General features: G+C 53.7%; 3 protein-coding genes across 6 annotated transcripts in view; 2 read left to right on the forward strand and 1 right to left on the reverse strand.

Moving 5' to 3' along the window:
* Positions 1 to 8,247, forward strand: part of LOC109553682 (cadherin-23-like) — a 392,820-nt gene extending 384,573 nt beyond the window's left edge. For 2 of the 3 annotated variants that reach the window (XM_070781989.1, XM_070781990.1), the window contains one exon: positions 804 to 8,247. The gene's annotated coding sequence lies outside the window, so the exon portion shown is untranslated. The remainder of the gene's footprint in view (positions 1 to 803) is intronic. The other variant, XM_070781991.1, reaches the window with a different exon arrangement.
* LOC109553683 (cadherin-23) overlaps positions 1 to 21,819 on the forward strand; it is a 77,656-nt gene continuing 55,837 nt past the window's right edge. For both annotated transcript variants that reach the window (XM_019953706.2, XM_019953707.2), the window contains exon 1: positions 1 to 1,031. In XM_019953706.2, the coding sequence (XP_019809265.2) occupies positions 600 to 1,031 (432 nt within the window). In that variant the 5' untranslated portion in view covers positions 1 to 599. The remainder of the gene's footprint in view (positions 1,032 to 21,819) is intronic.
* The window catches only part of VSIR (V-set immunoregulatory receptor), a 26,690-nt gene continuing 12,693 nt past the window's right edge, over positions 7,823 to 21,819 (reverse strand). The window contains exons 4-7 of the mRNA XM_019953711.2: positions 15,874 to 15,981; positions 11,956 to 11,983; positions 10,450 to 10,646; positions 7,823 to 10,287 (exon numbers count right to left, since the gene is read on the reverse strand). Coding sequence (XP_019809270.2) covers positions 10,250 to 10,287; positions 10,450 to 10,646; positions 11,956 to 11,983; positions 15,874 to 15,981 — 371 coding nt within the window. The 3' untranslated portion in view covers positions 7,823 to 10,249. The remainder of the gene's footprint in view (positions 10,288 to 10,449; positions 10,647 to 11,955; positions 11,984 to 15,873; positions 15,982 to 21,819) is intronic.

The raw sequence follows: 21,819 nt of genomic DNA on the forward strand, positions 1-21,819 counted from the left end.
TTTACAATATTGTGATAGTTTCAGGTATACAATAAAGTGATTCAGTTATACATATATTCATTCTTTTTCAGATTCTTTTCTCATATAGGTTTTCACAGAATATTGAGTAGAGTTCCCTGGGCTATACAGTTCAGTTCAGTCGCTCAGTCGTGTCCGACTCTTTGCTCCCCATGGACTGCAGCACGCCAGGCCTCCCTGTCCATCACCAACTCCCGGAGTTTACGTAAACTCATGGTGCTATACGTAGGTCCCTGCTGATTATCTATTTTATATATAGTAGGGTGTGTATGTTCATCCTAAACTCCTGATGTATGCCCACCCCCTGCTCCCAGTTTCTCCTTTGGTAACCTTAAGTTTGTTTTTGATATCTGTATAAACAATTCATTTATTATTCAGTCGTAAGATTAAGCCACTCCAGGAAAATTTTTGCCCAGGCACTAGTGGGTATGTCAGGTTGGACGTTCATGAAGACCTCCCTCGATTCAGATCCTGGCTCTGCCACTGACTGGCTGTGTGATTTGCACACATCCCTTCCCTGAACCTCAGTCTTTGCATCTGTAAATAGGGTAACCTAATCTATAGCATTGTAAGAGGATTGGATGTGTTCACGAAGGCCGAGGCATGTCGTAGGTACCTGCAGGATGTTCGCCACCATCATCTTTATCTGCCTCATCGTTGTCGCAGGGTCATCAGAGCAGAGCTTGCTAGAGGTCCAAGTCTTGGGCTCCGGAGCAGGAGCAGGAGCTAGACTGTGCCCCAAAGGCCTTGAACCTGGAATGACCGCTTTATTGCTTCCCCCCCAGAACGTGGGCGGGGGCACTGCTGTGGTCCAGGTGAGAGCCACCGACCGTGACATTGGGATCAACAGCGTCCTGTCCTACTATATCACCGGGGGCAATGAGGACATGACCTTCCGCATGGACCGCGTCAGTGGCGAGATCGCCACTCGCCCCGCCCCACCCGACCGCGAGCGTCAGAGCTTCTACCACCTGGTGGTCACCGTGGAGGACGAGGGCACCCCTACCCTGTCGGTGAGTGATTGGGGGCGGCCGCTGGGAGAGGAGGCTGGGGGAGGGTGGCTCCGCTGTCTGTGCCACGGGACGAGATGGGTAGGAATGGAATGCCACGTGCCGCTGAGTACGCAACAACTGCTTTATCATGCCTTGAATCCCTCAGCCTGTGAGTATTTTATGGAGGGCCTGTGTGTGCCAAGCTAGGGGGCCGGTTCACTTGCCTCTGCACCACTCTCAGCCTTGATTTAGCCGTGTTTGCTCACCCAGGGCAGTGCCAGGAGACCATACGGAGGGAACCTGTACCTCGGAGTCTGGCCAGCCTGCACTCCGCCGGCCAAGTGTGCTGCATATCTGTGGGCCTCTGTGCCAAATGCGGAAAGGTGCCCTCTGGCCTCTTCCCGTGCGTCGTGTTGGTGTAACATGCTGTGGCAACGTTTCTGGGTCACGGGGCTCATGTCTGTGATCCAGCCTGGTGCGTGAATGGGTGGGGCCACTGCCCAAGGCAGTGTGCAAAGTCTGCAGAGTTGGAGAACGAGGTGGGACCGGCAGGGCTGGATGGTGATGCCATGTGGGGTGATGGGCCTGGGTGTGATTTCTACTGTGAGCTGGCTGCATGATCGTGAGCAAGTCAGGACCTCTCTGAATTTTGGTTTTGTCATCTATAAAAGAGAGATAATATATGCTTCATAGATGGTTGTGGGGAATTGAGTTAGTTCTTGTCTGTGGAAGTGCTTGGTAAGCCATGAGGAAGAGGAGTGTATCAGCTATCTTATCACCACAATATTCCTGCATTCAAATCCAAACCAAAGAGGCATTAACAACCATCAACTTAGCCCCAGTTCTTCAGGCTGGCATTTGAGACCTGGCTTAGCTGGAGGGTGCTTCTGCTGTCAGCTGGGCTCCCACATGTGTGTGTGGGCAGCTGTGTGTGTCAGTTGGATAGCTGTTCTTTTGGGGGTTGGTTGCCAATCAGCCGGGATAACAGGGCAACTGGGCCACCTCTCTCTCTCCTTCCAGAAGGCTAGTCCATGCTGGTTCATGTGGAGCCAGAAAAAGTCCAGGGAAAAGAGCAGAAGCATGCGAGGCCTCATAAGGCCCAGGCTTGGAACTGAACATGACTGCTTCTGCCACATTTCTGTTTGCCAAAGCAAGCCAGAAGACCAGCCCAGAGTCAAGATGTGGGGAAATAAACTTGATCTCTTGAAGGAGTGAGCTGCAAAGGCACACTGCACAGAGCGTAGATACAGGGAGGGGTAGGCATCGAGACATTTGTGTAATCTGTTTATCCTAGGCACCCTGATTGTAAATGAGACCTCAGCTCCATCCTTCTGCCCCCCAAAGGTGACTCTGTTAGACCCCTCTCCTTGGCAGTAGCACTATGGACTGTGGGGTCAGAGCAGGTCTGGGCTGGGCTTTTTATGTGGGGTTTCTCTGGGGAGGATGGTGGAATTGGGCCAATCCAAGGAAACCACATCCTGAAGACCCCAGGGTGATAGTAATCACTTCAACCAATCACACCCAGTAAGCCAAACAGAAACATATTTACAGAACACACATAACTAACTGAGGGGAGGACAGGTAGGGTATCATTTATTGTGGAGACATGGAGGGACTCAGTTTTTTTATGTGGCAACCCCTTTGTACCTGCACCTAGCTTCAGAGTGAATCATCATCTTGGTCATCTCTCCAATAGCATTTAAAGATGTGTTGATTACAAGTCACAGAAATGCAAATAGGGATTCATAAATAAATGAGAATACATTTTTATCACATAACAGCAATTCCGCAGAGAATTACAAACTTTGATTTTGTGCTCACTGATGTCAGAGCTGATGTTTCTTGTCCTTTCCCTTATGGTTGCAACATGGTTGCTATAGCTCCAGCCATCATGTCAGCATTCAAGGCATAAAATGACAAAAAAAAAAAAAAAAAAAAAAGCCATGCAACAATTTCTGCCTTTTTATCAGGAAAGCACAAAATTCTCTGGAATTATTCTCCAGAGTTCTCTTGTGACTCATTGGCCAGAAGAGGTTCCCAGGGGCACCCTAGCTGTAAGGAGGTTGGAAAAAATGAGGGACAGGATTGTTGGGATTGGCTTATTACTCAGAGGCCACATATAGCACTGCCTCAAATAAAAGTAGGGCTCTGTTAGTGAGAAAGAGATGGGCAGCTCAGCATTTGCCATGCTGCTCTTCTGCATCCTGACCTAGGCCAGTGCACACACCATTCTCATGCCCACTCCCCATGCTTCCCCACACCCCGCAGTCCTAGAGTTCCCCAAGGAGGCAGTAGGTGAGACCCATAATATTCTAAGACCCTGAGTTGGGGAGGCAACGTCTGGTTTCCTTGTGGTCCCAGGAAGAAATGAGAATTAGAGAAATGTGAAATCACCCTAGCCACATTTAACCACCCAAAATGAGTGGGCTACTCCCCAAGCAGTCTCCACAGAACTTGGGGCTGGTCCCCATGGTCAGAAGTTTCATCTGTTGACCATACCCTCTGTAGAGATCCACCCGAGCCCAGTGGAGACCCACAAGCACTGCCTCTTCATACACACAGGGAGAGCATCCTAGCCCTCCTTGAAGCAGGTCTCAGCCTGTTCCGGCTCCCTGGTAGGAGTGTGGGGATTTGGGTGGTGAGAAACGCAGTCTCCTTTTGTCTGCCTTCCTCATCCTGGTCATCACTAACTCTGCTCCCAGAAAATAACTTCGGGACAACCAAGATCAGGGATGGGGTGTAGGTACATGTGTGCCTATGGCTCCTGGGCTGTAATATCATAATAGACAAACAGCATCAAGTACCAGCTGGGGAAGCATTTCTAGGAGAAAACTTTTAAGTCAAAATGAATCCATCCCTTCAAGTTTTTTCCTGCTTCTTCATGTTGGGAAAAGATCACTTTGATTTGATATTTTGTTGGCAACACCACAGTAAGGAACTGCAGGGACCGCAGGAGCACTGCTGAGAACTTAGCACTGGACCGCGTTTGCGCAGTTATTCAGTCAGCCGGCAGTCCCTGAATACCCACTCTGTGCCAGGCCCCAGAGACACAGAGGTGAAGCCAGTGTGCCACAGTGAAGCGCAGCCGCGTAAGGGAGGCAGTGAGGCCCAGGTGTAGATGGGGCCTTGGGAAAGGCTTCCTGGGGGTAGGGGACCCCTGGGCTGTCTTGTCAGTCGGTTGGTCACAGTTAGCACGACAAAGGGGGGAAGCATATTCTGGATCTGGGCATCAACCTGAACAAAGACCTCAGAGCAAGTGATAATCCAGGGCGGGTCCAGGGAGCCGCAGGTGGTCTAGACCCAGGGCAGCATTCAGAGCCCAGAGCAGGGCTCTCTGTCTACATATCCTCCCCATGATGTCTGTCTGCAGCAGGCCCCAAAGGCTGGTGCCAATGCTTTCTCGGGCATCCCCTTCACTCCCTCCTGCCCCAGCTAAGTTAGAACCTTACAGCCACTGCCCCCAGCTCCCCAGAATTGGCATTTGTCTCCAAGGAGTGCTGGACCCTTGAAGATTTGCTGCCAGTGACCAGACTGTCACATCTGGACTATGAACCTTCCAGGGTCATGAGTGCCCCCAAGCCAAAGGTGACCAGAGAAGGGACCTTCTCTACTATTGGGCAGATTCCTCTGGAGGAGTGTTTGAAGAAGTAGCATCATTCCAGCCTCTCCTAGGCCAACCAGAGCCCCAAGAAGCCTCAGACCAGCCATCTCAAAGTTCCAGGAAAGGCCACCATGGTTTAACAGGGTACATGCTGCTGCCGCTACTGCTGCTAAGTTGCTTCAGTCGTGTCCGACTCTGTGCGACCCCATAGACGGCAGCCCACGAGGCTCCCCCATCCCCGGGATTCTCCAGGCAAGAACACTGGAGTGGGTTGCCATTTCCTTCTCCAATGCAAGAAAGTGAATAGTGAAAGTGAAGTCGCTGAGTCTTGTCCGACTCTTAGCGACCCCATGGACTGCGTGCGGCCCACCAGTCTCCTCCGTCCATGGGATTTTCCAGGCAAGAGTACTGGAGTGGGGTGCCATTGCCTTCTCCGATACATCTGTCTAAACACACCCATCAGACCCACATGCAGTCCCCTTGTTCCCACCTACAATTATCTGCCTGGTTCAAGCCAGCCCTCTGAGGTAGCACAGGACCAACCTTCCTGTTGGACAAGAGCAAGTAAGAGTTATTAATTCATTATTTCATTCGTTCATTCAACACTAAATGTGTGCCAGGCCTGTAAGTCAGAGATGGGTTGGACACAGCTCTGCCCTCACAGAGCCTACAGTTAGTGGGGGGAAATAGACACGTAACAGAGACCTGACAACCCTCAGATGTGACAGAGTGCTAGAAGTTCAGAGACAGGAGCCATGGGAAGGCGCTGGACAAGGCATTTGCCTCCATGTCTTAAAGGATAAGGCTTCCTAAGCAGGAAAGTGGGATTTGGCTACAAAGTCTCCCTAAAACCAAGAGAAATCCTATATGCAAGCCCTTCTGTCTCTTCTTTTCTCCCTGGGCTCTCCTCCACCCTAGTTTCCTGAGAGCAGAGCATTCCTACAAACAGCCAAGGCCATCCCCACCCCGCTCTCAGCCCTGTATCACCCAGAGCTCAGAACAGCTGGGCTGCACGGGGCATCCGGGCCAGCCCAGGCCGGTCACACAATGGTGTACCACCCAGCAAGGGAAGTCGTACAGCCTCAGTCCCCAGCCTCGCTCCAGGCCACAGGCAGGGCGGCCAGGCTTGGGGGAGGGGTCTGAGCGGCCGTCAGGAGGCCCCTGCGAGAGGAAGGGCTGGGCCGGGGAGGAAGGACGGGAGGCAACTGGGAGGTCAGAAGCTGAGCCCCAGCCACAAAGGCACCTTGGCAGGGGGATAGGGAGAGGGAGGTTCCCGAAGGAACCTTCCTGCTGTACGAATCACAGCCAGAGGTCAGACAGTCCCAGATAACCAGCCCTGGCTTCTTGGGCTGGTGAGGACCTGCAGAAGACACCTGCAGAAAGACAGGACATCTCCCACCACTTCTAGTACGAGAGCTGCCAGTAATGGCCCCATAAAAGTCTGTGAGTGGGGAATGCAGCTCTTGTAGCTCACCTCGTATTTTTAAGGCCAAGGGCGCCTCTGTTTATTAAACTTGGACCCTGCTGCTGTTTATGAAGCCTGCTTCCCCTTGCTCAAGCTCAGGAAAACGCTAACCCAGCCCCTTCCCCGTGCTGCACGCCAAGTAAGCCGGCCTTCTCTGGCCCAGCCTGATTCAAGTCAGGCCCTTCCTGTAGCCCTGCTTCTGGAGAATGTTCTGCAATTGCTCAAATGCTACACATCCAACTGGCTCAGTTCCTCCCGGAGACCCTGAGGCTCTGTGGATAGACAAGTTCCTACCTTCCCCATTCCCCGCCCACGAGCAAGTGGGTGCACAGGCTGCCATGCCCCCCGGGAGTCCTGTGGCTTCAGGGCTGCCAGGCCGGAAGGGGAGAGAAAAGACTGATGTGGAAGGAGTAGAGCCATGGGCTTGTGGGCACAGGCTCATCCCCCGGGCCCGGTATGCACAGTAAGCAAGTCCAAGTCCTGGCCTGTAAGGCGACTTGCTCAGTGCAGAGAAAGGAGCACAGGGCTGGGAAGCAGGAGACACAGGCTTCAGTCCCAGTTCCACATTCAATTGTGACAAGACACAAACCTTTTGGAACCTCAGTTTTCCTGTGCATTAAATGGAACAATAAAACCTTCCAGGGTTTTCTGTGGGGGGAGAGAGTGAGTAGGAACCAAAGAAGTCATAACAGCTGAGAAAGTGTTTTGGAAAGCCCAGAGCATTATCACAGAAGCGCAAAGATACAGAACACGTACTGCCCTTCCCTATCCTGTGCCCAAGGCAGGCATTGGTAGCAGATGTCAGCACTTTCCCATTGAACTATATTGATACTTGGGAATCCCAGGAAGCCATACCAAGAGATCAGAACTGCAAAACAAAGTAAACCCATGTCCCTTGGCCTGCAAAAGCTCAGGGCACCATTGCTGTTGAGGAGATTCCACGAGGCCCAGTCGAAAGTCAGAGGTTGCCCTGCCGACTCTGATGGTCCGGAGAACGGAACCCTGGCATGGTGCTTCAGCCCATCACCCAGTGGCTACGTTTTGGTCATCAGCTCTGCAACAGGGTCCAAAGGGCAGGCTGTTATGGGACCCCTGCCCTAGAACTCCAGAACAGTTCCCTAACCTCCAAAACAGTTAGGGAGACACAGGGGCCATGCAGGAGAGGCAGCCGTGCAGCGGGTACAGTCCCAGTGGAGGACTGGATGGGCAGAGCTTTTGATGGGCTGGGACAGTTCATCTGAGCTGTGAGTGTCAGCTTCTCAAGCACACTTTGCACCTAGCATTCTGGCTGCCGTCTCCAGTTCCTCTTTCCGCCACTGTTATTCCCTTCGAGTTCCCTGAGCAAATCTTAGCCCAGCCCCCAGCACAATTAGGCCAGGCCTGTCAGCTCTAGCTGACACCCGGAAGGCCTCTTCCAGGAGGCAGGGAAGTGCCCCAGCCAGGGTGGAGGGTGACAAGGCCTCTGCAGCCCCCGATTCCTGCACCACAGAGCACTCCCTGAAGAAGGCGATGCGTTAGCTCCTCTGTCCCAGGTTGCTACGTGTAGGAGGGAGCGCTGGCCAGGCAGGAGCCAGAGTGTCCCCAGGGATGGTCTTCTGAGAAGGGCCCCTGGGGGTTCCTGCATACCCACCCTAGTCTAACACCACAGACTCCCAGGCAGGGCCCACCTGACCCAACAGCAGCATCTCCAGTGGTCTCTGCAGTGTGTTTTCAGACAGTGTCAATCTCATTCCCTTAGCCTCTCACTTGCAGGAAACAAAGGCAGGAGATCTTTATTAAATGTGAACATCAAGAGATATTACAGGCCCCATAATTCCTGATACCTCTCTTAACAATGACTTAGTGCCTAAAAACACAAATTTCCCTCCCAGGGCTCCTCCCAGCTCCCTAAAGGCAGGCACCATGCTCTCGCTCCCCGACTCTGTTCCACACCCCCAGCCCACAGGCACATCCAGAGGTACTGCCACCCGAGGCGAGCACAGAGACACAACCTGGGTACCCTGCCTTCTCCCACAGCATCGGGATGGCAGGGGAGTGCCTTTAGGGTTGCTAGGGACAGGGTGTGTTGTCGTGGATGAAGATGGAGACTGGAGCTCAGAGTAAATTTCGCTGAAAACAGGAAACCACGAAGCTATACCTTCAGTAGTAAGTGTCCAGAGACGAGCTTGAGGCCACGCAGGAGGAAGCTGGGGAGGAAGTGTGGTGTCTTTCTACTCCGGGGCCTCCTCCCTTCACACAGCGGCAGGTGGGCCTGGGGTCTGGCAGCCAAATTCTTAGAAGTTGTCTCTGCCTTGAGGTCAGAGCTGAGGTTTGGGCCAGGCCAGCCTTCCCAACAGGCGGGAACATTCTTTCTGAGCTGGGGGATGAGGAATCTAGTCTGTGGGCTTGTCCTTCAGCCCCAGGGGCAGCCTGGCCCTGCCTTCAGCAGGTATCACCTTGCCCATCCTTGCCCCTTGGACCCCACAAGCTGTGAAGACAGACCCTCTTTTTGTGGCAGCTGGCACTAAGTGTCCACAGCAGCAAAGAAAACAGGAGTAGACCCCCAGGGACAAAGCAGGAGCCAGGGTTCAGTGTTCTGGCCACTGGAGGTGTCAGTGCAGTCTTGAGGCCCAAGGCCCACACACTCACGCTCTCCTGCAAGCCCCCTGTACAGCTCAGGGCCCACGCTGGCCTACAGCCTTGGACCTGAGAAGGGAGCTCCCTGGCTCCAGGTGCAGGAGAGGGGCGTCTCCCTGCCTGCTGGGCCCTTATCCTGGCCAGAAGCCCGGGCTCTCAGCACCCAGGCCTGGCTCAGCAGAGCCAGCATAGGCTGCTGGCAGATGAATGCCCACTTGAAATGACACCCTCCACAGTGCAGTGCCCGCGGTGCCTGTCTAGCTCAAATGGCCCCACCACCCATATTCACCCCGCAGGGCACAGAGATCCCTCCCCACTCCTCTCCGCGCTTTAAAGCTCTTTAATTGAAATTCCACAAAGAATTCCCTCCTATTTGTATATAAAGACAAACCCGTTCATGCCTAAAGCAGGAGATGGGAGCAGAGGGTCTAGGGCAGAGCAGGCCCAGACTTGCTGTGGACACGCCGCTCCTCCCACCCAACAGGGTCCTGCTGCCCTGATGGCTCAGTGCAGAGTGACTGGAACAGAGGTCCTCGAAGACTGGGGGTAGGGGTGGAGGGCTCCCTGGGCCTCAGGCACCTCGGAAGCAGAGTAGGGATTTCAACCCAGCTCTTAGAATCTATCCATGGGGTTTTTACACTGTCACCCACGTAGTTTTTAATAGCACCCCCTCTTCACACTGAAAAGTAGTCATAGTTCGGGCAGTACATTATGTGGTCACCAGCTCTCTTGACCACAGGGAGAGGGGGGAGGAGCCCTCTCCTCTGAACCTTCCCAGCAGGCCCCCACCCCCCGCCAGCCCACTCTCCCTCCACTCCCACCTATGGCAGGCTGCAATACAACCTCTGACCTGGCTCCCATTGCCCAAGATGCCAGTTGGCTCACAGTGGTCACCGTGCCCCAGGGCGTACTTCCCGTTTTGGGGCTTCCGGCCAGTGCATTCTGGGGACCCAGAGTACAGGCCGTGGGAACCCCAGATTTATTTAACCAATTGATAGCCCCTCAGAGAGTCTGCTGGTTAGAAGGCAGCCAGGTCAGGCAGGCCTAGCCCCAGAGATTCATGATTACAAAGAGTGAGTCTGATGGATGAGCAGTCTCAGGCGGGAGTGGGGAGCCAGGCCCACCGCAGTGGGAAGTCTCTCCACATCTTATCCTGTGTCTCAGGCCTGGAGGGTGGCACTGGGAGGTCTGCCCAGGGCGCATGGGTCTCAGGTCCCAGGGCTTATGTCCCAGAGAGAGAGGCTGCCACGGGAGCTGGCAGTCCTGGGACTTCGAGAACGGAGGTCATCTGGTATCGATAGCTGGTGAATTTCAGGTCCCTAGGGTGGAATCCCAGCCTCTCACCGTCCTTGAGAGAGGGGCTGGACTGTCCAACACCTTCTCCCTTCTGCCATCCAGAGAGGTGGAAGGTCTGGTCATCAGGGGTATTTCAAAGAGTCTGACTTGACAGCTTGGAGGGAAGAAACCAGGGCCAAAGGGACCAGTCAGAAGGCCAGCCCTGGCTCAAATGCCCCTGCCCCAGGCCCAGCCACAACTTCCCATGGGCCCCCAGCTGGTTTAGACGGCCTCAGAATTTGGGGAGTCAGGGACAGGGTCTGCAAAATAAAGGAGAAGCAGAGTGAAGGCGGGGCTCCTCTATCCGTCATCCCCCCCAACACACAACCCCACACCCTGAGGCTGTGAGGATTCCCAGGGAGGTGGGGAGTGAGGCTGGTATACTGCCGGTCACAGCGCTGTGAGGGAAGAGAAGCACTCACCTAGGGAGGGAAAGAAGACCTCCCCGGGGCCCGGTGGAGACAGAGGAGTGTTGGGCTCAGAGAGCAGGTGCCGCCCAGACTCAGAAGGCTGCCGCTGGGCCATGTAGGACAGGGCCTGCCTGGGCTTGGCCTCCAGCATCCCATGGGAAGGTGGAGAGGTCTCAAAGCCAGGGTTTTCAATTCCTTGAATGTTGTTGCTGGAGAAGCAGGATAGAAGGTCATGCGTGCTGCCTGGGCTAGGCCTCTGACCTCCCGCCTGGCCTGCCTCACTTCTTTCCCCTCATCTCCCCATCCTTCCCCTCACCTGCCTTCCCACCCAGGCCTCAGCAGCACCTCCTAGCAGGAGGGGAGGCTCCAGGGCCAGGGAGGAAAAGCTGGGCTGCACTCTCCACCTGCTCTGAGCTGAGGGCATCTGACCATCTGCCCCCAGGCCCAGGAAGGAAGCCCCAGGTAAGAGTGGCTCCAGGACACTGGCCTCAGGAATCAGGGCACAAGTCTCTCTTTGGTCAGTAGAATTAATGGCCTTAGGACTGACTGTCCCCACAGCTTGTCTTGAGCTAAAGGGAGACCTTCTTCCTCCCTCAGAGTGGGACAACCTCTGAGGACCGCTCTAATTTTGAGATTCTAGCAGGATCTAGCTAGGACTTCCTGTGACCTGTCTTAAATATTATCCCTTTCAGACACCAGGGAGAAGCTCTGAATTTGGTGTTACATGTACTGGGGGCAAGTTCTTGAGCATGGCGTGTTCCCAAGCACGCCCTCCGTGCCAGGCCCCATGCCAGCTTCCTGCCCAGGGCACACCACACACACTCCCCATCCACTCCATCCCCAAGCTGCCCTCCCCACCACCACCACGTCTGAGCTAGGTCAGCCTCTGCCCTTGTGGCCTGACTGCTTTCTCCTTGGGGTGCCCTGCACTCCTTGGGGCCTCAGCCCCACGTGTGCTGACCTCTTTTGCATGTTTCAGGGTCTGCACGGGTTCAGCTGCTTCCTCCCCTTCCCCACCCCAGCTGACCACTGAGGCCCAAGGGTGGGTGCATTGTTCATCCAAGCAGCATTGGAGCCAGTCAGCTGGGTGCGGGGTGGCAAGGCAAACAGCCAGTCGGCACAGATGGCAGATGGCAAATGCTCTTCTAACCAGCTGTGTCAGGCAGCTAAACCGGGGCCCTACTGCACAGACATACCTCCTTCCTGACAGCTGGCCCAGAGCACAGGGAGGACCAGGAAGCCCATGTCTGTGTTCTCAGCCCCACTGTGATATAAGCAGTGACCAGAGAGGAGAGGGGGAAAGAACCTAGTGGAGTGGAGTCAGGAGAATCAGTCTGGCCTGGCTATAAAGTTCCCCCAACCCTTTCCACATTAACTGCTGTATAAGAAGCTGGGTGTAGATAGATACTGCCCAGCAGAGACCACAGCCCAGGGAAGGCACGGAGAGAGCCTGCCAGACTTTGAGTGGGACGGCACAGTTGTGGCAAGTGTCCTCAGGAAGGTCTCCGTGGGCCTTACCTGTCCATCCGCACCAGTTCCTGGGCACCTAGGGACAGACAGACAGAGCAGCTGGTCACAGAGGGAAGGCTTTCCCAGACAGCATCCTGGCCCTCGCTGGCAGACACCCCTCGGGAATGGGAGTGAACCTGGGCAGGGCTGTGCTCGGCCCCGGATCCCGCTTCTGCTCCCTCAAGAAGCCGGAGGGCAGTGCTGTGTGTCTACCCAGCAGGTGGGGCCTTGCTCAGCGGCCCGTGTTGACCCATGATAAATTAAACTCGGGATGCATTTGACAAGCGTGTGGGGCAGCTACGAAACCAAAGGCAGCGGTGGTGATGTTAGGCATTCAGGATCAACCAGAGGCCTGGCTCCTGAACTGTTGCTTCCTGTGTGGCCATTTGTCACGTTCTGGTCGTCAGCCATGATTTACTGGGCAGGAGTGTTGCAAGGTCAGTTCCTAATTAGAGTTCCTGATCCCCTCTGTTCTGTCTTCTGCATTGCCTAATAGGGTCAACATCTCTCAGAGGAACCCTAGAGGGCCTGAGACTTCATCAGTTCTCAGCCACACTACCACTCTCTACCCTGCAGTCAAGCTGCTGCCACCCTGCCCCACTGTGGAGGTTCCCCATCCCACAAACCAGCCACCAACCAGATGCAGCTACCCCAACTTCCCTCTTTCTTGCAGCTCCCCACGTACTCCCACAGATCCATCTTGTTTTTTTAAGAGTTTTGCTGCACATTACGATGGGGAAACAAGTGGTGGGGGAGGGGCACTGCAACAGAATACCCACGGGAAGTTGCATACAAGTTCCTGAAATCTCCGCGGTATCGGAATCATGGCTTCTTGTTTACCAGGGCGACTCTGTGTGGGGCTTCCTGCAGGCCTCGGCCTTCCCTCAGCTCATCCTCTCCTCTGCCCTTGAAGAAACCGAGTCTGCCTGATACTAGGGAGGCCACCATGCCCGTTGGCCTCTGTAGCACACTGCCTTCCTCAGTGCTCGAAACACCTGTTGCTGTTGCTCAGTCCTCAGTCGTATCCGACTCTGCGACCCCATGGACTGCAGCACGCCAGGCTTCCCTGTCCTTCACTATCTCCCAGAGCTTGCTCAAACTCATGTCCATTGAGTCAGTGATGCCATCCAACTGTCTCATCGTCTGTCATCCTTCTCCTGCCTTCATTCTTTCCCAGCATCAGGGCCTTTTCCAGTGAGTCAGTTCTTTACATCAGGTGGCCAAAGTATTGGAGCTTCAGCTTCAGCATCAGTCCTTGCAATGAATATTCAGGACTGATTTCCTTTAGGATTGACTGGTTTGATCTCCTTGCTGTCCAAGGGACTCTCAAGAGTCTTCTCCAGCACCACAGTTCAAAAGCATCAGTTTTTCGACGTTCAGCCCTCTTTATGGTCCAACTCTCACATCCATACATGACTACTGGAAAAACCATAGCTTTGACTAGACAGACCTTTTTAATACCTTTTTAATACCTTTTTAATCTCTGCTTTTTAATACGCTGTCTAGGTTTGTCATAGCTTTTCTTCCAAGGAGCAAGCATCTTTTAATTTAATTTAATTTAATTTCCCAAGCCTTGCTCTTTCTCTTCTTCCTGAGTGTGGCTTACTCCCGAGCACTCCCTCCGTGCCCAGCTCTCGTGGCAGCACCCTGCCCGGAGCACACCACACACAGTCCTATCCATTCCATCTCTGACCTGCCACCCCTGCTCCAGGCCACTCAGCCTCTACCCTGGGGCCACACTCCTGCCATGTCCCAAGTGACTTCTGTTGCTATAATCCCATCAGCTGCTTCTCTGGAATTTGGATCAAGAAAAATGACTCACTCTCCATCTCATACCTGGTTTCTCTAGAATTGTCCCTCTGGCATCTTGTGTGTCTGTCTCTAAACCTTCAACTGTATAAGTCTTTTTTTGGAGAGGACAGAGGACTAGCCTCAAAAATACTTTTATTAGGAGATAAATGACTGATACCTTCATGTTACTGCATGTGTTAAATCTGGGGATAAGATGCTATGAAGTGGTTGTCCATCGTGAAAACGGAATTTGTTTAGAGTCTCAGAAGGCGTGCTCGTCTTTGGTCATGGCATAGCCCTGGCTGCCCCACCGCACCCCTCGAGCTTTCTTTCACTGCAGTTTTTCAGCACCCAGCTCATCTGTCCCTTTCACTGTGAAGCCCTCAGTCTGCAGGTCTCCCAGCACCTGCAGCAGGAGGTACTGGGGGCTGACCCCAGGCTGCCCGTGTCCTCAGGACATGGCCACAGCGTTCCGGCCTGGGGGTGTCCCCTCCCTGGTTTTCCTTCCTCCAGCCTGGGACACAGGTGGAGCCCTGGCCCAACCCTGGGGGCCCCGTGAGGATCAGCAGGGCCCCTCCCCCGCCCCGTGCCCGCCTCTGCCGGGAATTTGTTTTCCCAGTTCCTGGGGGCTTCCCTGGTGGCTCAGAGGGTAAAGCAATGCAGGAGACCTGGGTTCAGTTCCTGGGTCAAGAAGATCCTCTGGGGAAAGAAATGGCAACCCACTCCAGTATTCTTGCCTGGAAAACCCCATGGACAGAGAAGCCTGATAGGCTACAGTCTGTGGGGTCACAAAGAGTCAGACATGACTGAGCGACTTCACTTTCAGTTTCCTGTTCCCTGATGGAGGCAGACCTATGGTCTGGAGTAAGAGGGGACAGAAAGCCCCTCTTTTGCTGGGAGCCAAGCCTGCCTGAGCACGGCCCCTCCTCGTCCCTTCCCCACCTCCGTGGAAGCACTCCACAGATGAGCAGGAGCTGAGGGTGGCTCTGCAGCCATGCCTCTCCCTGGTTCATCTCCTGGGTTCCTCTTTCTGCTCCAGATCCCTTCACCTTCCCCCACCCCAGCCCCAGCCCCAGCCCCAACCCTGGGGTGTTTGTGTAAACTGTGGTAGCCTTTGTGAGAGGTATAAGGGCCTCCTGAGCAGCGGGGGAGAGTGACCCACTGAAGAGGGGCAGAGGGGTGTCCAGTTGTTCCAGTCCAGCCAAAGCCCCCCTCAGTTACCTCCTGCTGCAGACAGCAGGGTTGGGGGGCGGTGCGGGAAGAGGTGGGGGAGGCCAGGCAAGGGCCCCCGCCCTCCTGCTCCAGGAGGACTGAGGCTGGCCGAGGCTCGTGGGTGGAGTCGAAGGAAGGGAAAGGGGCACTGTCACCCGAAGAGACAAGTGAAAAGGCCTCACAACTGGAAACCTGGCTCCACTCCGTGCTCATAAGTGGTTCCTTGAGGGAGCTCCTTAGCTGCTCTGTGCCTCAGTTTGCCCAGCTTTAAAACGGAGCCAATAGTAGGACTAGACTCTGTTAGGAGGAGCACATGAGAGAATGTACATAGCAGTCTGGGCATGGTACCTGGCCCAGCAATCCTGCTAGTTAGGGGTCCTCAGCTACGATGCTCATGCGGAGTGTTTTTATTGTGCGGTGGAACTATGCTCCCTGAAAACCACTGAGTTGAAAAGCGTTGAGTCTGAGTCTTACTCACTAAGTTTTATAACATTTAGTTAGTTATTTAACCCTGCTGATCTTAGGTTTGTGACCTGTAGAAGGAAAGAGTTGAATCGAGTTATCTCGAAGATCCCTCCCAGTTCTGATAATCCAAAGGTCATTTTGTCCCAACTGTTGCTACAAAGACGAACCCACCTATATGTTAAAGCAGGTCCCCCAACAATCTCTGGGTGGCAGCACTTTCATAAACCAGTTTCAGCTACTCCATATGACTACTCATTCATTCAACAGATCCCTGTTGAGTATCAAGCCAGCACTGCCAGGGGCCAATGGGTCCCCTCCTCTCCACCACAGAGCCCAGCTCTTATCTCTTAAAGTGCAGAACTGGATCAGCCTTTTGCCTTGGCTCTTCCCTGTGGCTGAGTGGGACGCTGGGGCAGGTCACTCACACCCCACCTAGCCCAGGCAGAGGGGGATACTCACGGCGGTTGGAGGCCACCTGCCTTTGCTTGTAGACCAGGAGCAGGATGAGGGGGAGGCAGAGAATACCCACGATGCAGGCGCTCGTAGCCAGAGCAGCAGCCGTGATGCCTGAATGGACAGAGAGGCAGCCAAGGTGAGGCCCCACTCCCATTACTCCTCCTGAGGGAAACTGAAGCCCAGAGAGGGAAGGCCCAGCAACACGGGGACCCATCTTTACCCAGGCCCCACAGCTAGACCCGAAGTGCCCTGCAGAGGCGTGGAAGGTCTGGGAACCCCAAGAGGGCCAGAGCACCCAGAAATCAGGCCAGGCGCTTACAGCTGAGGCAGCTACAGGGGAGAAAGAGAAGGGGCCTTATCACAGCCTGCAGGAAACATCTCAACCACCTGGGCCACTGGTTGCTCCCTGAAGAGGAGAGCAGGCCCTTCACAGACCCCATGTCACAGAGTTCAAGGTTGAAAGAAGCCCGAGAGATAAAAAAACGTGTGAAAACAGATGAGTGGTAATAACTACACAACACTGAGAATATAATGAATGCCACTGAGTTGTACTCTTAAAAAAGGTTACACTGGCAATTTTATGTTATGTATGTTCTATCACAGTGAAAAATAAATGAATGAAAAGCCCTCTTTATCCCCTGAGAGACCCCTTGGCTCCAGGACAGGGCCTCTGAAAGTCATCTCACATGTACAGTTCACAGGGAGACATCTTGGGGCAAGACCTAGGGAAATGTGAGTCCTTGTCCAATTTAAATTTTTTAAGCTTTCGAAATTACACGCACACAAATTTACAAGTTTTTTTTTTTTTAATTCAACATTTTCTTCCTCCACCTGTACCTGGGCCCCCTCCCGAGACATAATCTAGATACATTCTCCACATGTACAGCATATATGGGATCATGTGACAACTGCTTTTCCCACTGAGCACAGCTTGGACACCTCTCTGTATTGGCACAGAGATCTAGCTCATTCTGCCTAGGGCTTATCACGGGTCTCACCTAAGTTTATTGAAACATTCCCCTACTGGTGGGTATGTAGGTTGCTTCCATTTTTCAGCAGAACTAATAATGTAGCAATGAACTTGTGTAGGCATCTTTGCTCACTCAGGCAAATACATCAGTACATAAAACCTAGTAGTGAAAGTGCTGAGCCAAAGAGTATGTGTATTTTTTTTTAGGCTATTGCTAAATTGTCCTGAAAAAAAAAAAAAAAAAACAAAACAGTTGTACCACTTCATGGTCCCATCCATGGCATGGGAGGTTTTATTTGAGTCCATCTGCTGACTCCAGGAGTTTAGCTGGGAACAGTCGTGCCCTCAGAACCACAACCAGCATAAATGGTTTTCCTTCCCAATTTTAGCCCTTCCCTCTGACAAAAAATCAATGGGGTAGTATACCTTGTCACAGTGTCAGCTTGGCCCCAGCTTTGGGAAGGTGAACGGGCTCCTTGTTGCCTTTGCACTACTTACTTGGGTATAAAAGCTTGTTTTTTATCTCTTTGTATTACTGAACAACCCGACAGTGTAAACAAGCCTTCAGAGGGTTTGTTCAGACCTCGGAAGAGAAAAAGCTGTTTTCGGGTGCGTTAGAAGTACCCGCTGGTACAGGGACAGTTGCTGTGCTGTTACAAAGCGAGTGCGGCTCCACATTAAAGCAGGCTCCCCACGTACCTTAGCGAGGCTGCGCTTTGATGCAGAGTACTGAAAGTAAAACATTTTCTAATTCAGACATCTGAGTATCTCTGAACCCCATCACAGGACCTTATTGTGGGCACTGAGAAGCCGGCTACAAAGCACCCTTTTCTGGTCATCAAAGCAGGTTTCCTCCAGACTGGCACTAAGCAGCGTATGGTGTAGTCAGTCACTGACCACTGAGCATCTTGGCCCAACCTCTCTCCTGACTCCGGTCCCCAAGCAAAGACTCCCTCTCTTTGGCCCCTCTAGGGGATCAGGTCTTGGTTTCTTTACAGCCTAGGCTGGGAGTTGAGGCTAGGCCCAGGGAGCAGGGTTTGGGCAGAGCTTTGTGGACCAGCTGCCCTCGGAGACCATGGGCTCCTCTGCAGAGCGCAGCCTCGCCACAGCTCCCCACCCCACCCCCCATGTGTGGCCAGTACCTGGGGCAGAGTTGGGGAGGGGTCTGGTCCTGTAGCCATCCAGAGGCAGGCTCATGCTGAGAAGGTGATCAGGCATTGGCAGAGGCAGCTGCCCAGCCAGCACCAAGCAGTGTGCCAGGCCCTTACAGAGGGGGGTGGGATAGAAGGGGCTCAGCCTGCTCAGCAAGGCTTTGTCCAGGGCCTGTCAGTACCCCGAGGGTGTTTATGGAGGAGGGAGTTCGCTAGGACTGTCTGGTTCCAGGGAGGGGGCTGGATGAAACCATACATCCTGCTGTGCTGCGGGGTGGAGAGGTTGCTTCTCAGGGAGATGAGCTGTCCAGCCTCCTGGTGCAGGTTCGGTGAAAAACCACAGCCCCTCAGCAGCTCGGGGCTCCCGGGCTCCTTCGGTACCAGCTTCCTCATCACACTCCTCTCTCATCACCTCCCCAGCCGCCTCAAGCTGATGTGGGCCTTCAGAGGATTTCATACACCTACCTTCCTACTCCCCCAAGACATTAGGAGACTGGGGCTGCAGTTTGCTGCTATTGTTACTGTTCAGTCGCTAAGTCATGTCCAACTCTTTGCAACCCCATGGACTGCAGTTAGAGAAGGAAAACTCACAGAGCTTCTTGGCTGGAAGCATCATTAACTGATCTGGTACCAAGGCTGGCTGTGGAGCCCCAGTCTTATAGCAGGGACTGGGGTCTTTCCAAAGGTAAGTGGCAGCAGAGGGCAGGACCCAGCAGTCAGCCCTGGGACCCCCTACGCACATGGATCACCAGGCGAATGTTTCAGACTGTTAGAAAACAGGATGTGCGCCCACCGTCCACTGCCACCTACTTGCCATCCTGCCTTGGTACAGGGGAATGGGTGAGATGATTTGGGAAGCCAGGCCTAGAACTGCACATTAGAAGTAATAATAGCCAACACATACACAGCACTTACTCTGTGCCAGTCATGGTTCTTAGTGCTTTCTTTACACAGAGTACCTCATTGTAGCCTCTGCTGCTGCTGCTGCTAAGTCGCTTCAGTCGTGTCCAAATCTGTGCGACCCCAGAGACGGCAGCCCACCAGGCTCCCCCGTCCCTGGGATTCTCCAGGCAAGAACACTGGAGTGGGTTGCCATTTCCTTCTCCAATGCATGAAAGTGAAAAGTGAAAGTGAAGTCGCTCAGTCGTGTGCGACTCTAGCGACCCCATGGACTGCAGCCTACTAGGCTCCTCCTTCCATGGGATTTTCCAGGCAAGAGTACTGGAGTGGGGTGCCATTGCCTTCTCCAATTTTAGCCTCAGAACAACCTTAAAAGTATACATAAACCATATCTCCATTTTACAGATGAAATGACCAAGGCACAGGGAGGTTCAGCAACTTGACTGATTTCAGGATCTGTGCTCTTAACCACTTCACCACACTGCCTTTCATTAGAATAGACTCAAGTTGCATATATGGCCAGCTTAGTATTTAGCTTTTTTTTTTTTATTAGTTGCCAACAGTTTAAAATTGAGAGCTCAAGTAAAATCTGGACTTCTGACTTTGATTGAAAATTTAGTGATTCTGGCAACCCTGGGCCCCTCTCCTGGTGTATGCCAGTTGGAACTGCATGTACAAACTGGCAGCTGGGTTTTCACCAGTCTCTGCTTCTCCGTACCGTCTCCCCCACCAGCTCCCTGGCCCTGTGGGCATTCAGTCTTTGATCCCTGACTCAGCACCTTTGATAACACGGGGTGCCTCCCTGTGAGTTGGAAAGGGACACGCGTGCTCCCATTGCTCAGTGGACATGGTACCCAGAGAACAGAAGCACTGTCAAAGCACTCACATCCCACCCCAAAGTACAGCTGGGTTTCTTTTCATCTGAGACCCCTTCCACCTTAGTGCCAAGACTCCTCACGGCTGTCGTCTCCAGACCTCCAGAACCCAGATTCTGAAAGGGGACTCCAGCCTTTAAGAGGCTTTCAGATTGATGCTTTACCCCTGCCCTTGACAACTGGGACAGAAGCGAACATGTGCCTGTGGCCATTAAGAAGCCAATTCCCTGCAGACAGTAGTTCAGGGAAGCAGGGAGCAGAGTGAGGCTGCACATCCCGTGAACTGGAGAGGAAGGACTATGTCAAAACCTGAGAGTCGAGGTGCCCAGCAAAGGAAGCCTGACCTACTCTTAGCAGTCAAGTTCTGCCTCACCCTTGGGCTCTTATCAGTCAGACTCCTGGAACTTCCCAGGCGACTTCTGTTCCCTTAACTCCAGCAGCTGCGGCTCTCGAGTCTAGAGCAAGAAAAATGACCCAGGTCGCCACTCCCTCTCCATTTCACACCTGGTTTCTCTGACACTGTCCCCTCTGGCATCTCTTGTCACTGTCTCCAAGATAGCTGACTTTCAGAACGTGAGTGCTTTTCTGAAAATGAATGACTTTCAGAGGGGAGGGCTCCAGTACTCAGGCCGGGTTTGCACACTGAGAACCAGGTTGCTCTGGCTTCTCCTCTTGGCTCTGGGAGACTAAGAACCACTCACTCCATCCATCTGAACCTCAGTTTCTCCATCTGTGAAATGGGGGCAGTGGCAGAGTTGTTCTGCAGGAGCCCCTGGAGGCAGAAGTGGGACTGGGAGGTTGCTCATAGTGGAAGGGGTGATGGGGAAGTGAACACTCATGGACCCACCCGGTGAGGCTTTCCCTGTCCTGTGCACAGCACGTGTGTGCGCACACAGTCGTGAGGCTGCTGCATGGGCAGGAAGGGGCTGCCGGGGTGTGGGGGGAGGGGGCTCTCCACCCTCCCCAGGGAGCCACCAGTGGAGGAAGTGAGGAAGGCAGCAGCTTGGTGCGAGGCCACACATGAGCTCTGTGGTGTGCAGGCGAAGAGGCTTGTTCTTCGTTTCTTAGTTCCATGTGGGTCTGGCTCAGACCAAAAGTGTGTTCTAATTTTATTCCTGGCTAGTCTGTTTGTTGTTTCAAAAAAAAAAAGAGTAGTTTGAATAGAAAGTCACCATGGCCTTTGAGTGGGGGCTTGGCTGTGGCTGAGCTTCCTGGCTTCAGCTGTGATGGATGTCCTGGAGGGCAGGGAGAAGGCCTGCACTTTCGTGTCTCCAGGACCTAGGCAGGAACTGGTCCGGACTGGATGCCCAACAAATACTAATAGAAGGCTGAGGAAGCCAAGAACGCCTCCTGTCAGAAGAGGGGGCACCCCTAAGACATCTCCCCTTTGCTGTCTCCAAGCTGCTGGGTATTCTCACCTGGACTGCTAGTGCCCAGGCATCCCTCGGAGCAATGCCCCTGCCCTCCATGGGCACCTCTGGGCAAACACCTGGGGGCTGACTGCCACCCACCACCCTGTGCATCCAATCTCCTTCCCCAGCTGTGCGCACTTCACCTCCAGAAGGTGGGGTGAGTACAGTGCCAGCTGACTTCCCTTGTCGGATGTGTGAATTGAGGCCAGTAATGTCACCTCTCTGGGCCTCTGTTTCCACGAGTGTGCCACGAAGTTGGTGACACCTACTTTGCAGGGTTCTTGTAAGAAGCCATTGAGATACCAATGCTTAGAAGGACTTAGCACAGTGCCTGAGATATAGCAGGAGCTTTAGGAAAGGTCATTCTGTTCCCCTGCCTCAGCCTCTCCCTCAGCGCTCTCCACACACATAGAACAAGGTTGAGTCCAAGCCAGGAGGACCCACACACACACCGCCCTCCTTCCCATGTGGCAGGGGAGTGGTCCCCACTGAAAACAAGCTCGGCAGCCTGTGGCACCCAGTATCTGTCATGGGGGCACTTGGCCCAAGGTCACTGCCAGGGCACAGCCTCACCCAAGAGTCAGGGGTAGGACTCAGAAGCCAGCTTCCTCAAGCTTCAGGCCTTAGAAGGGGCATGGGCT

The sequence above is a fragment of the Bos indicus genome, chromosome 28, assembly GCF_029378745.1.
Source record: "Bos indicus isolate NIAB-ARS_2022 breed Sahiwal x Tharparkar chromosome 28, NIAB-ARS_B.indTharparkar_mat_pri_1.0, whole genome shotgun sequence".
In the NCBI taxonomy this organism is placed as follows: Eukaryota; Metazoa; Chordata; class Mammalia; order Artiodactyla; family Bovidae; genus Bos; species Bos indicus.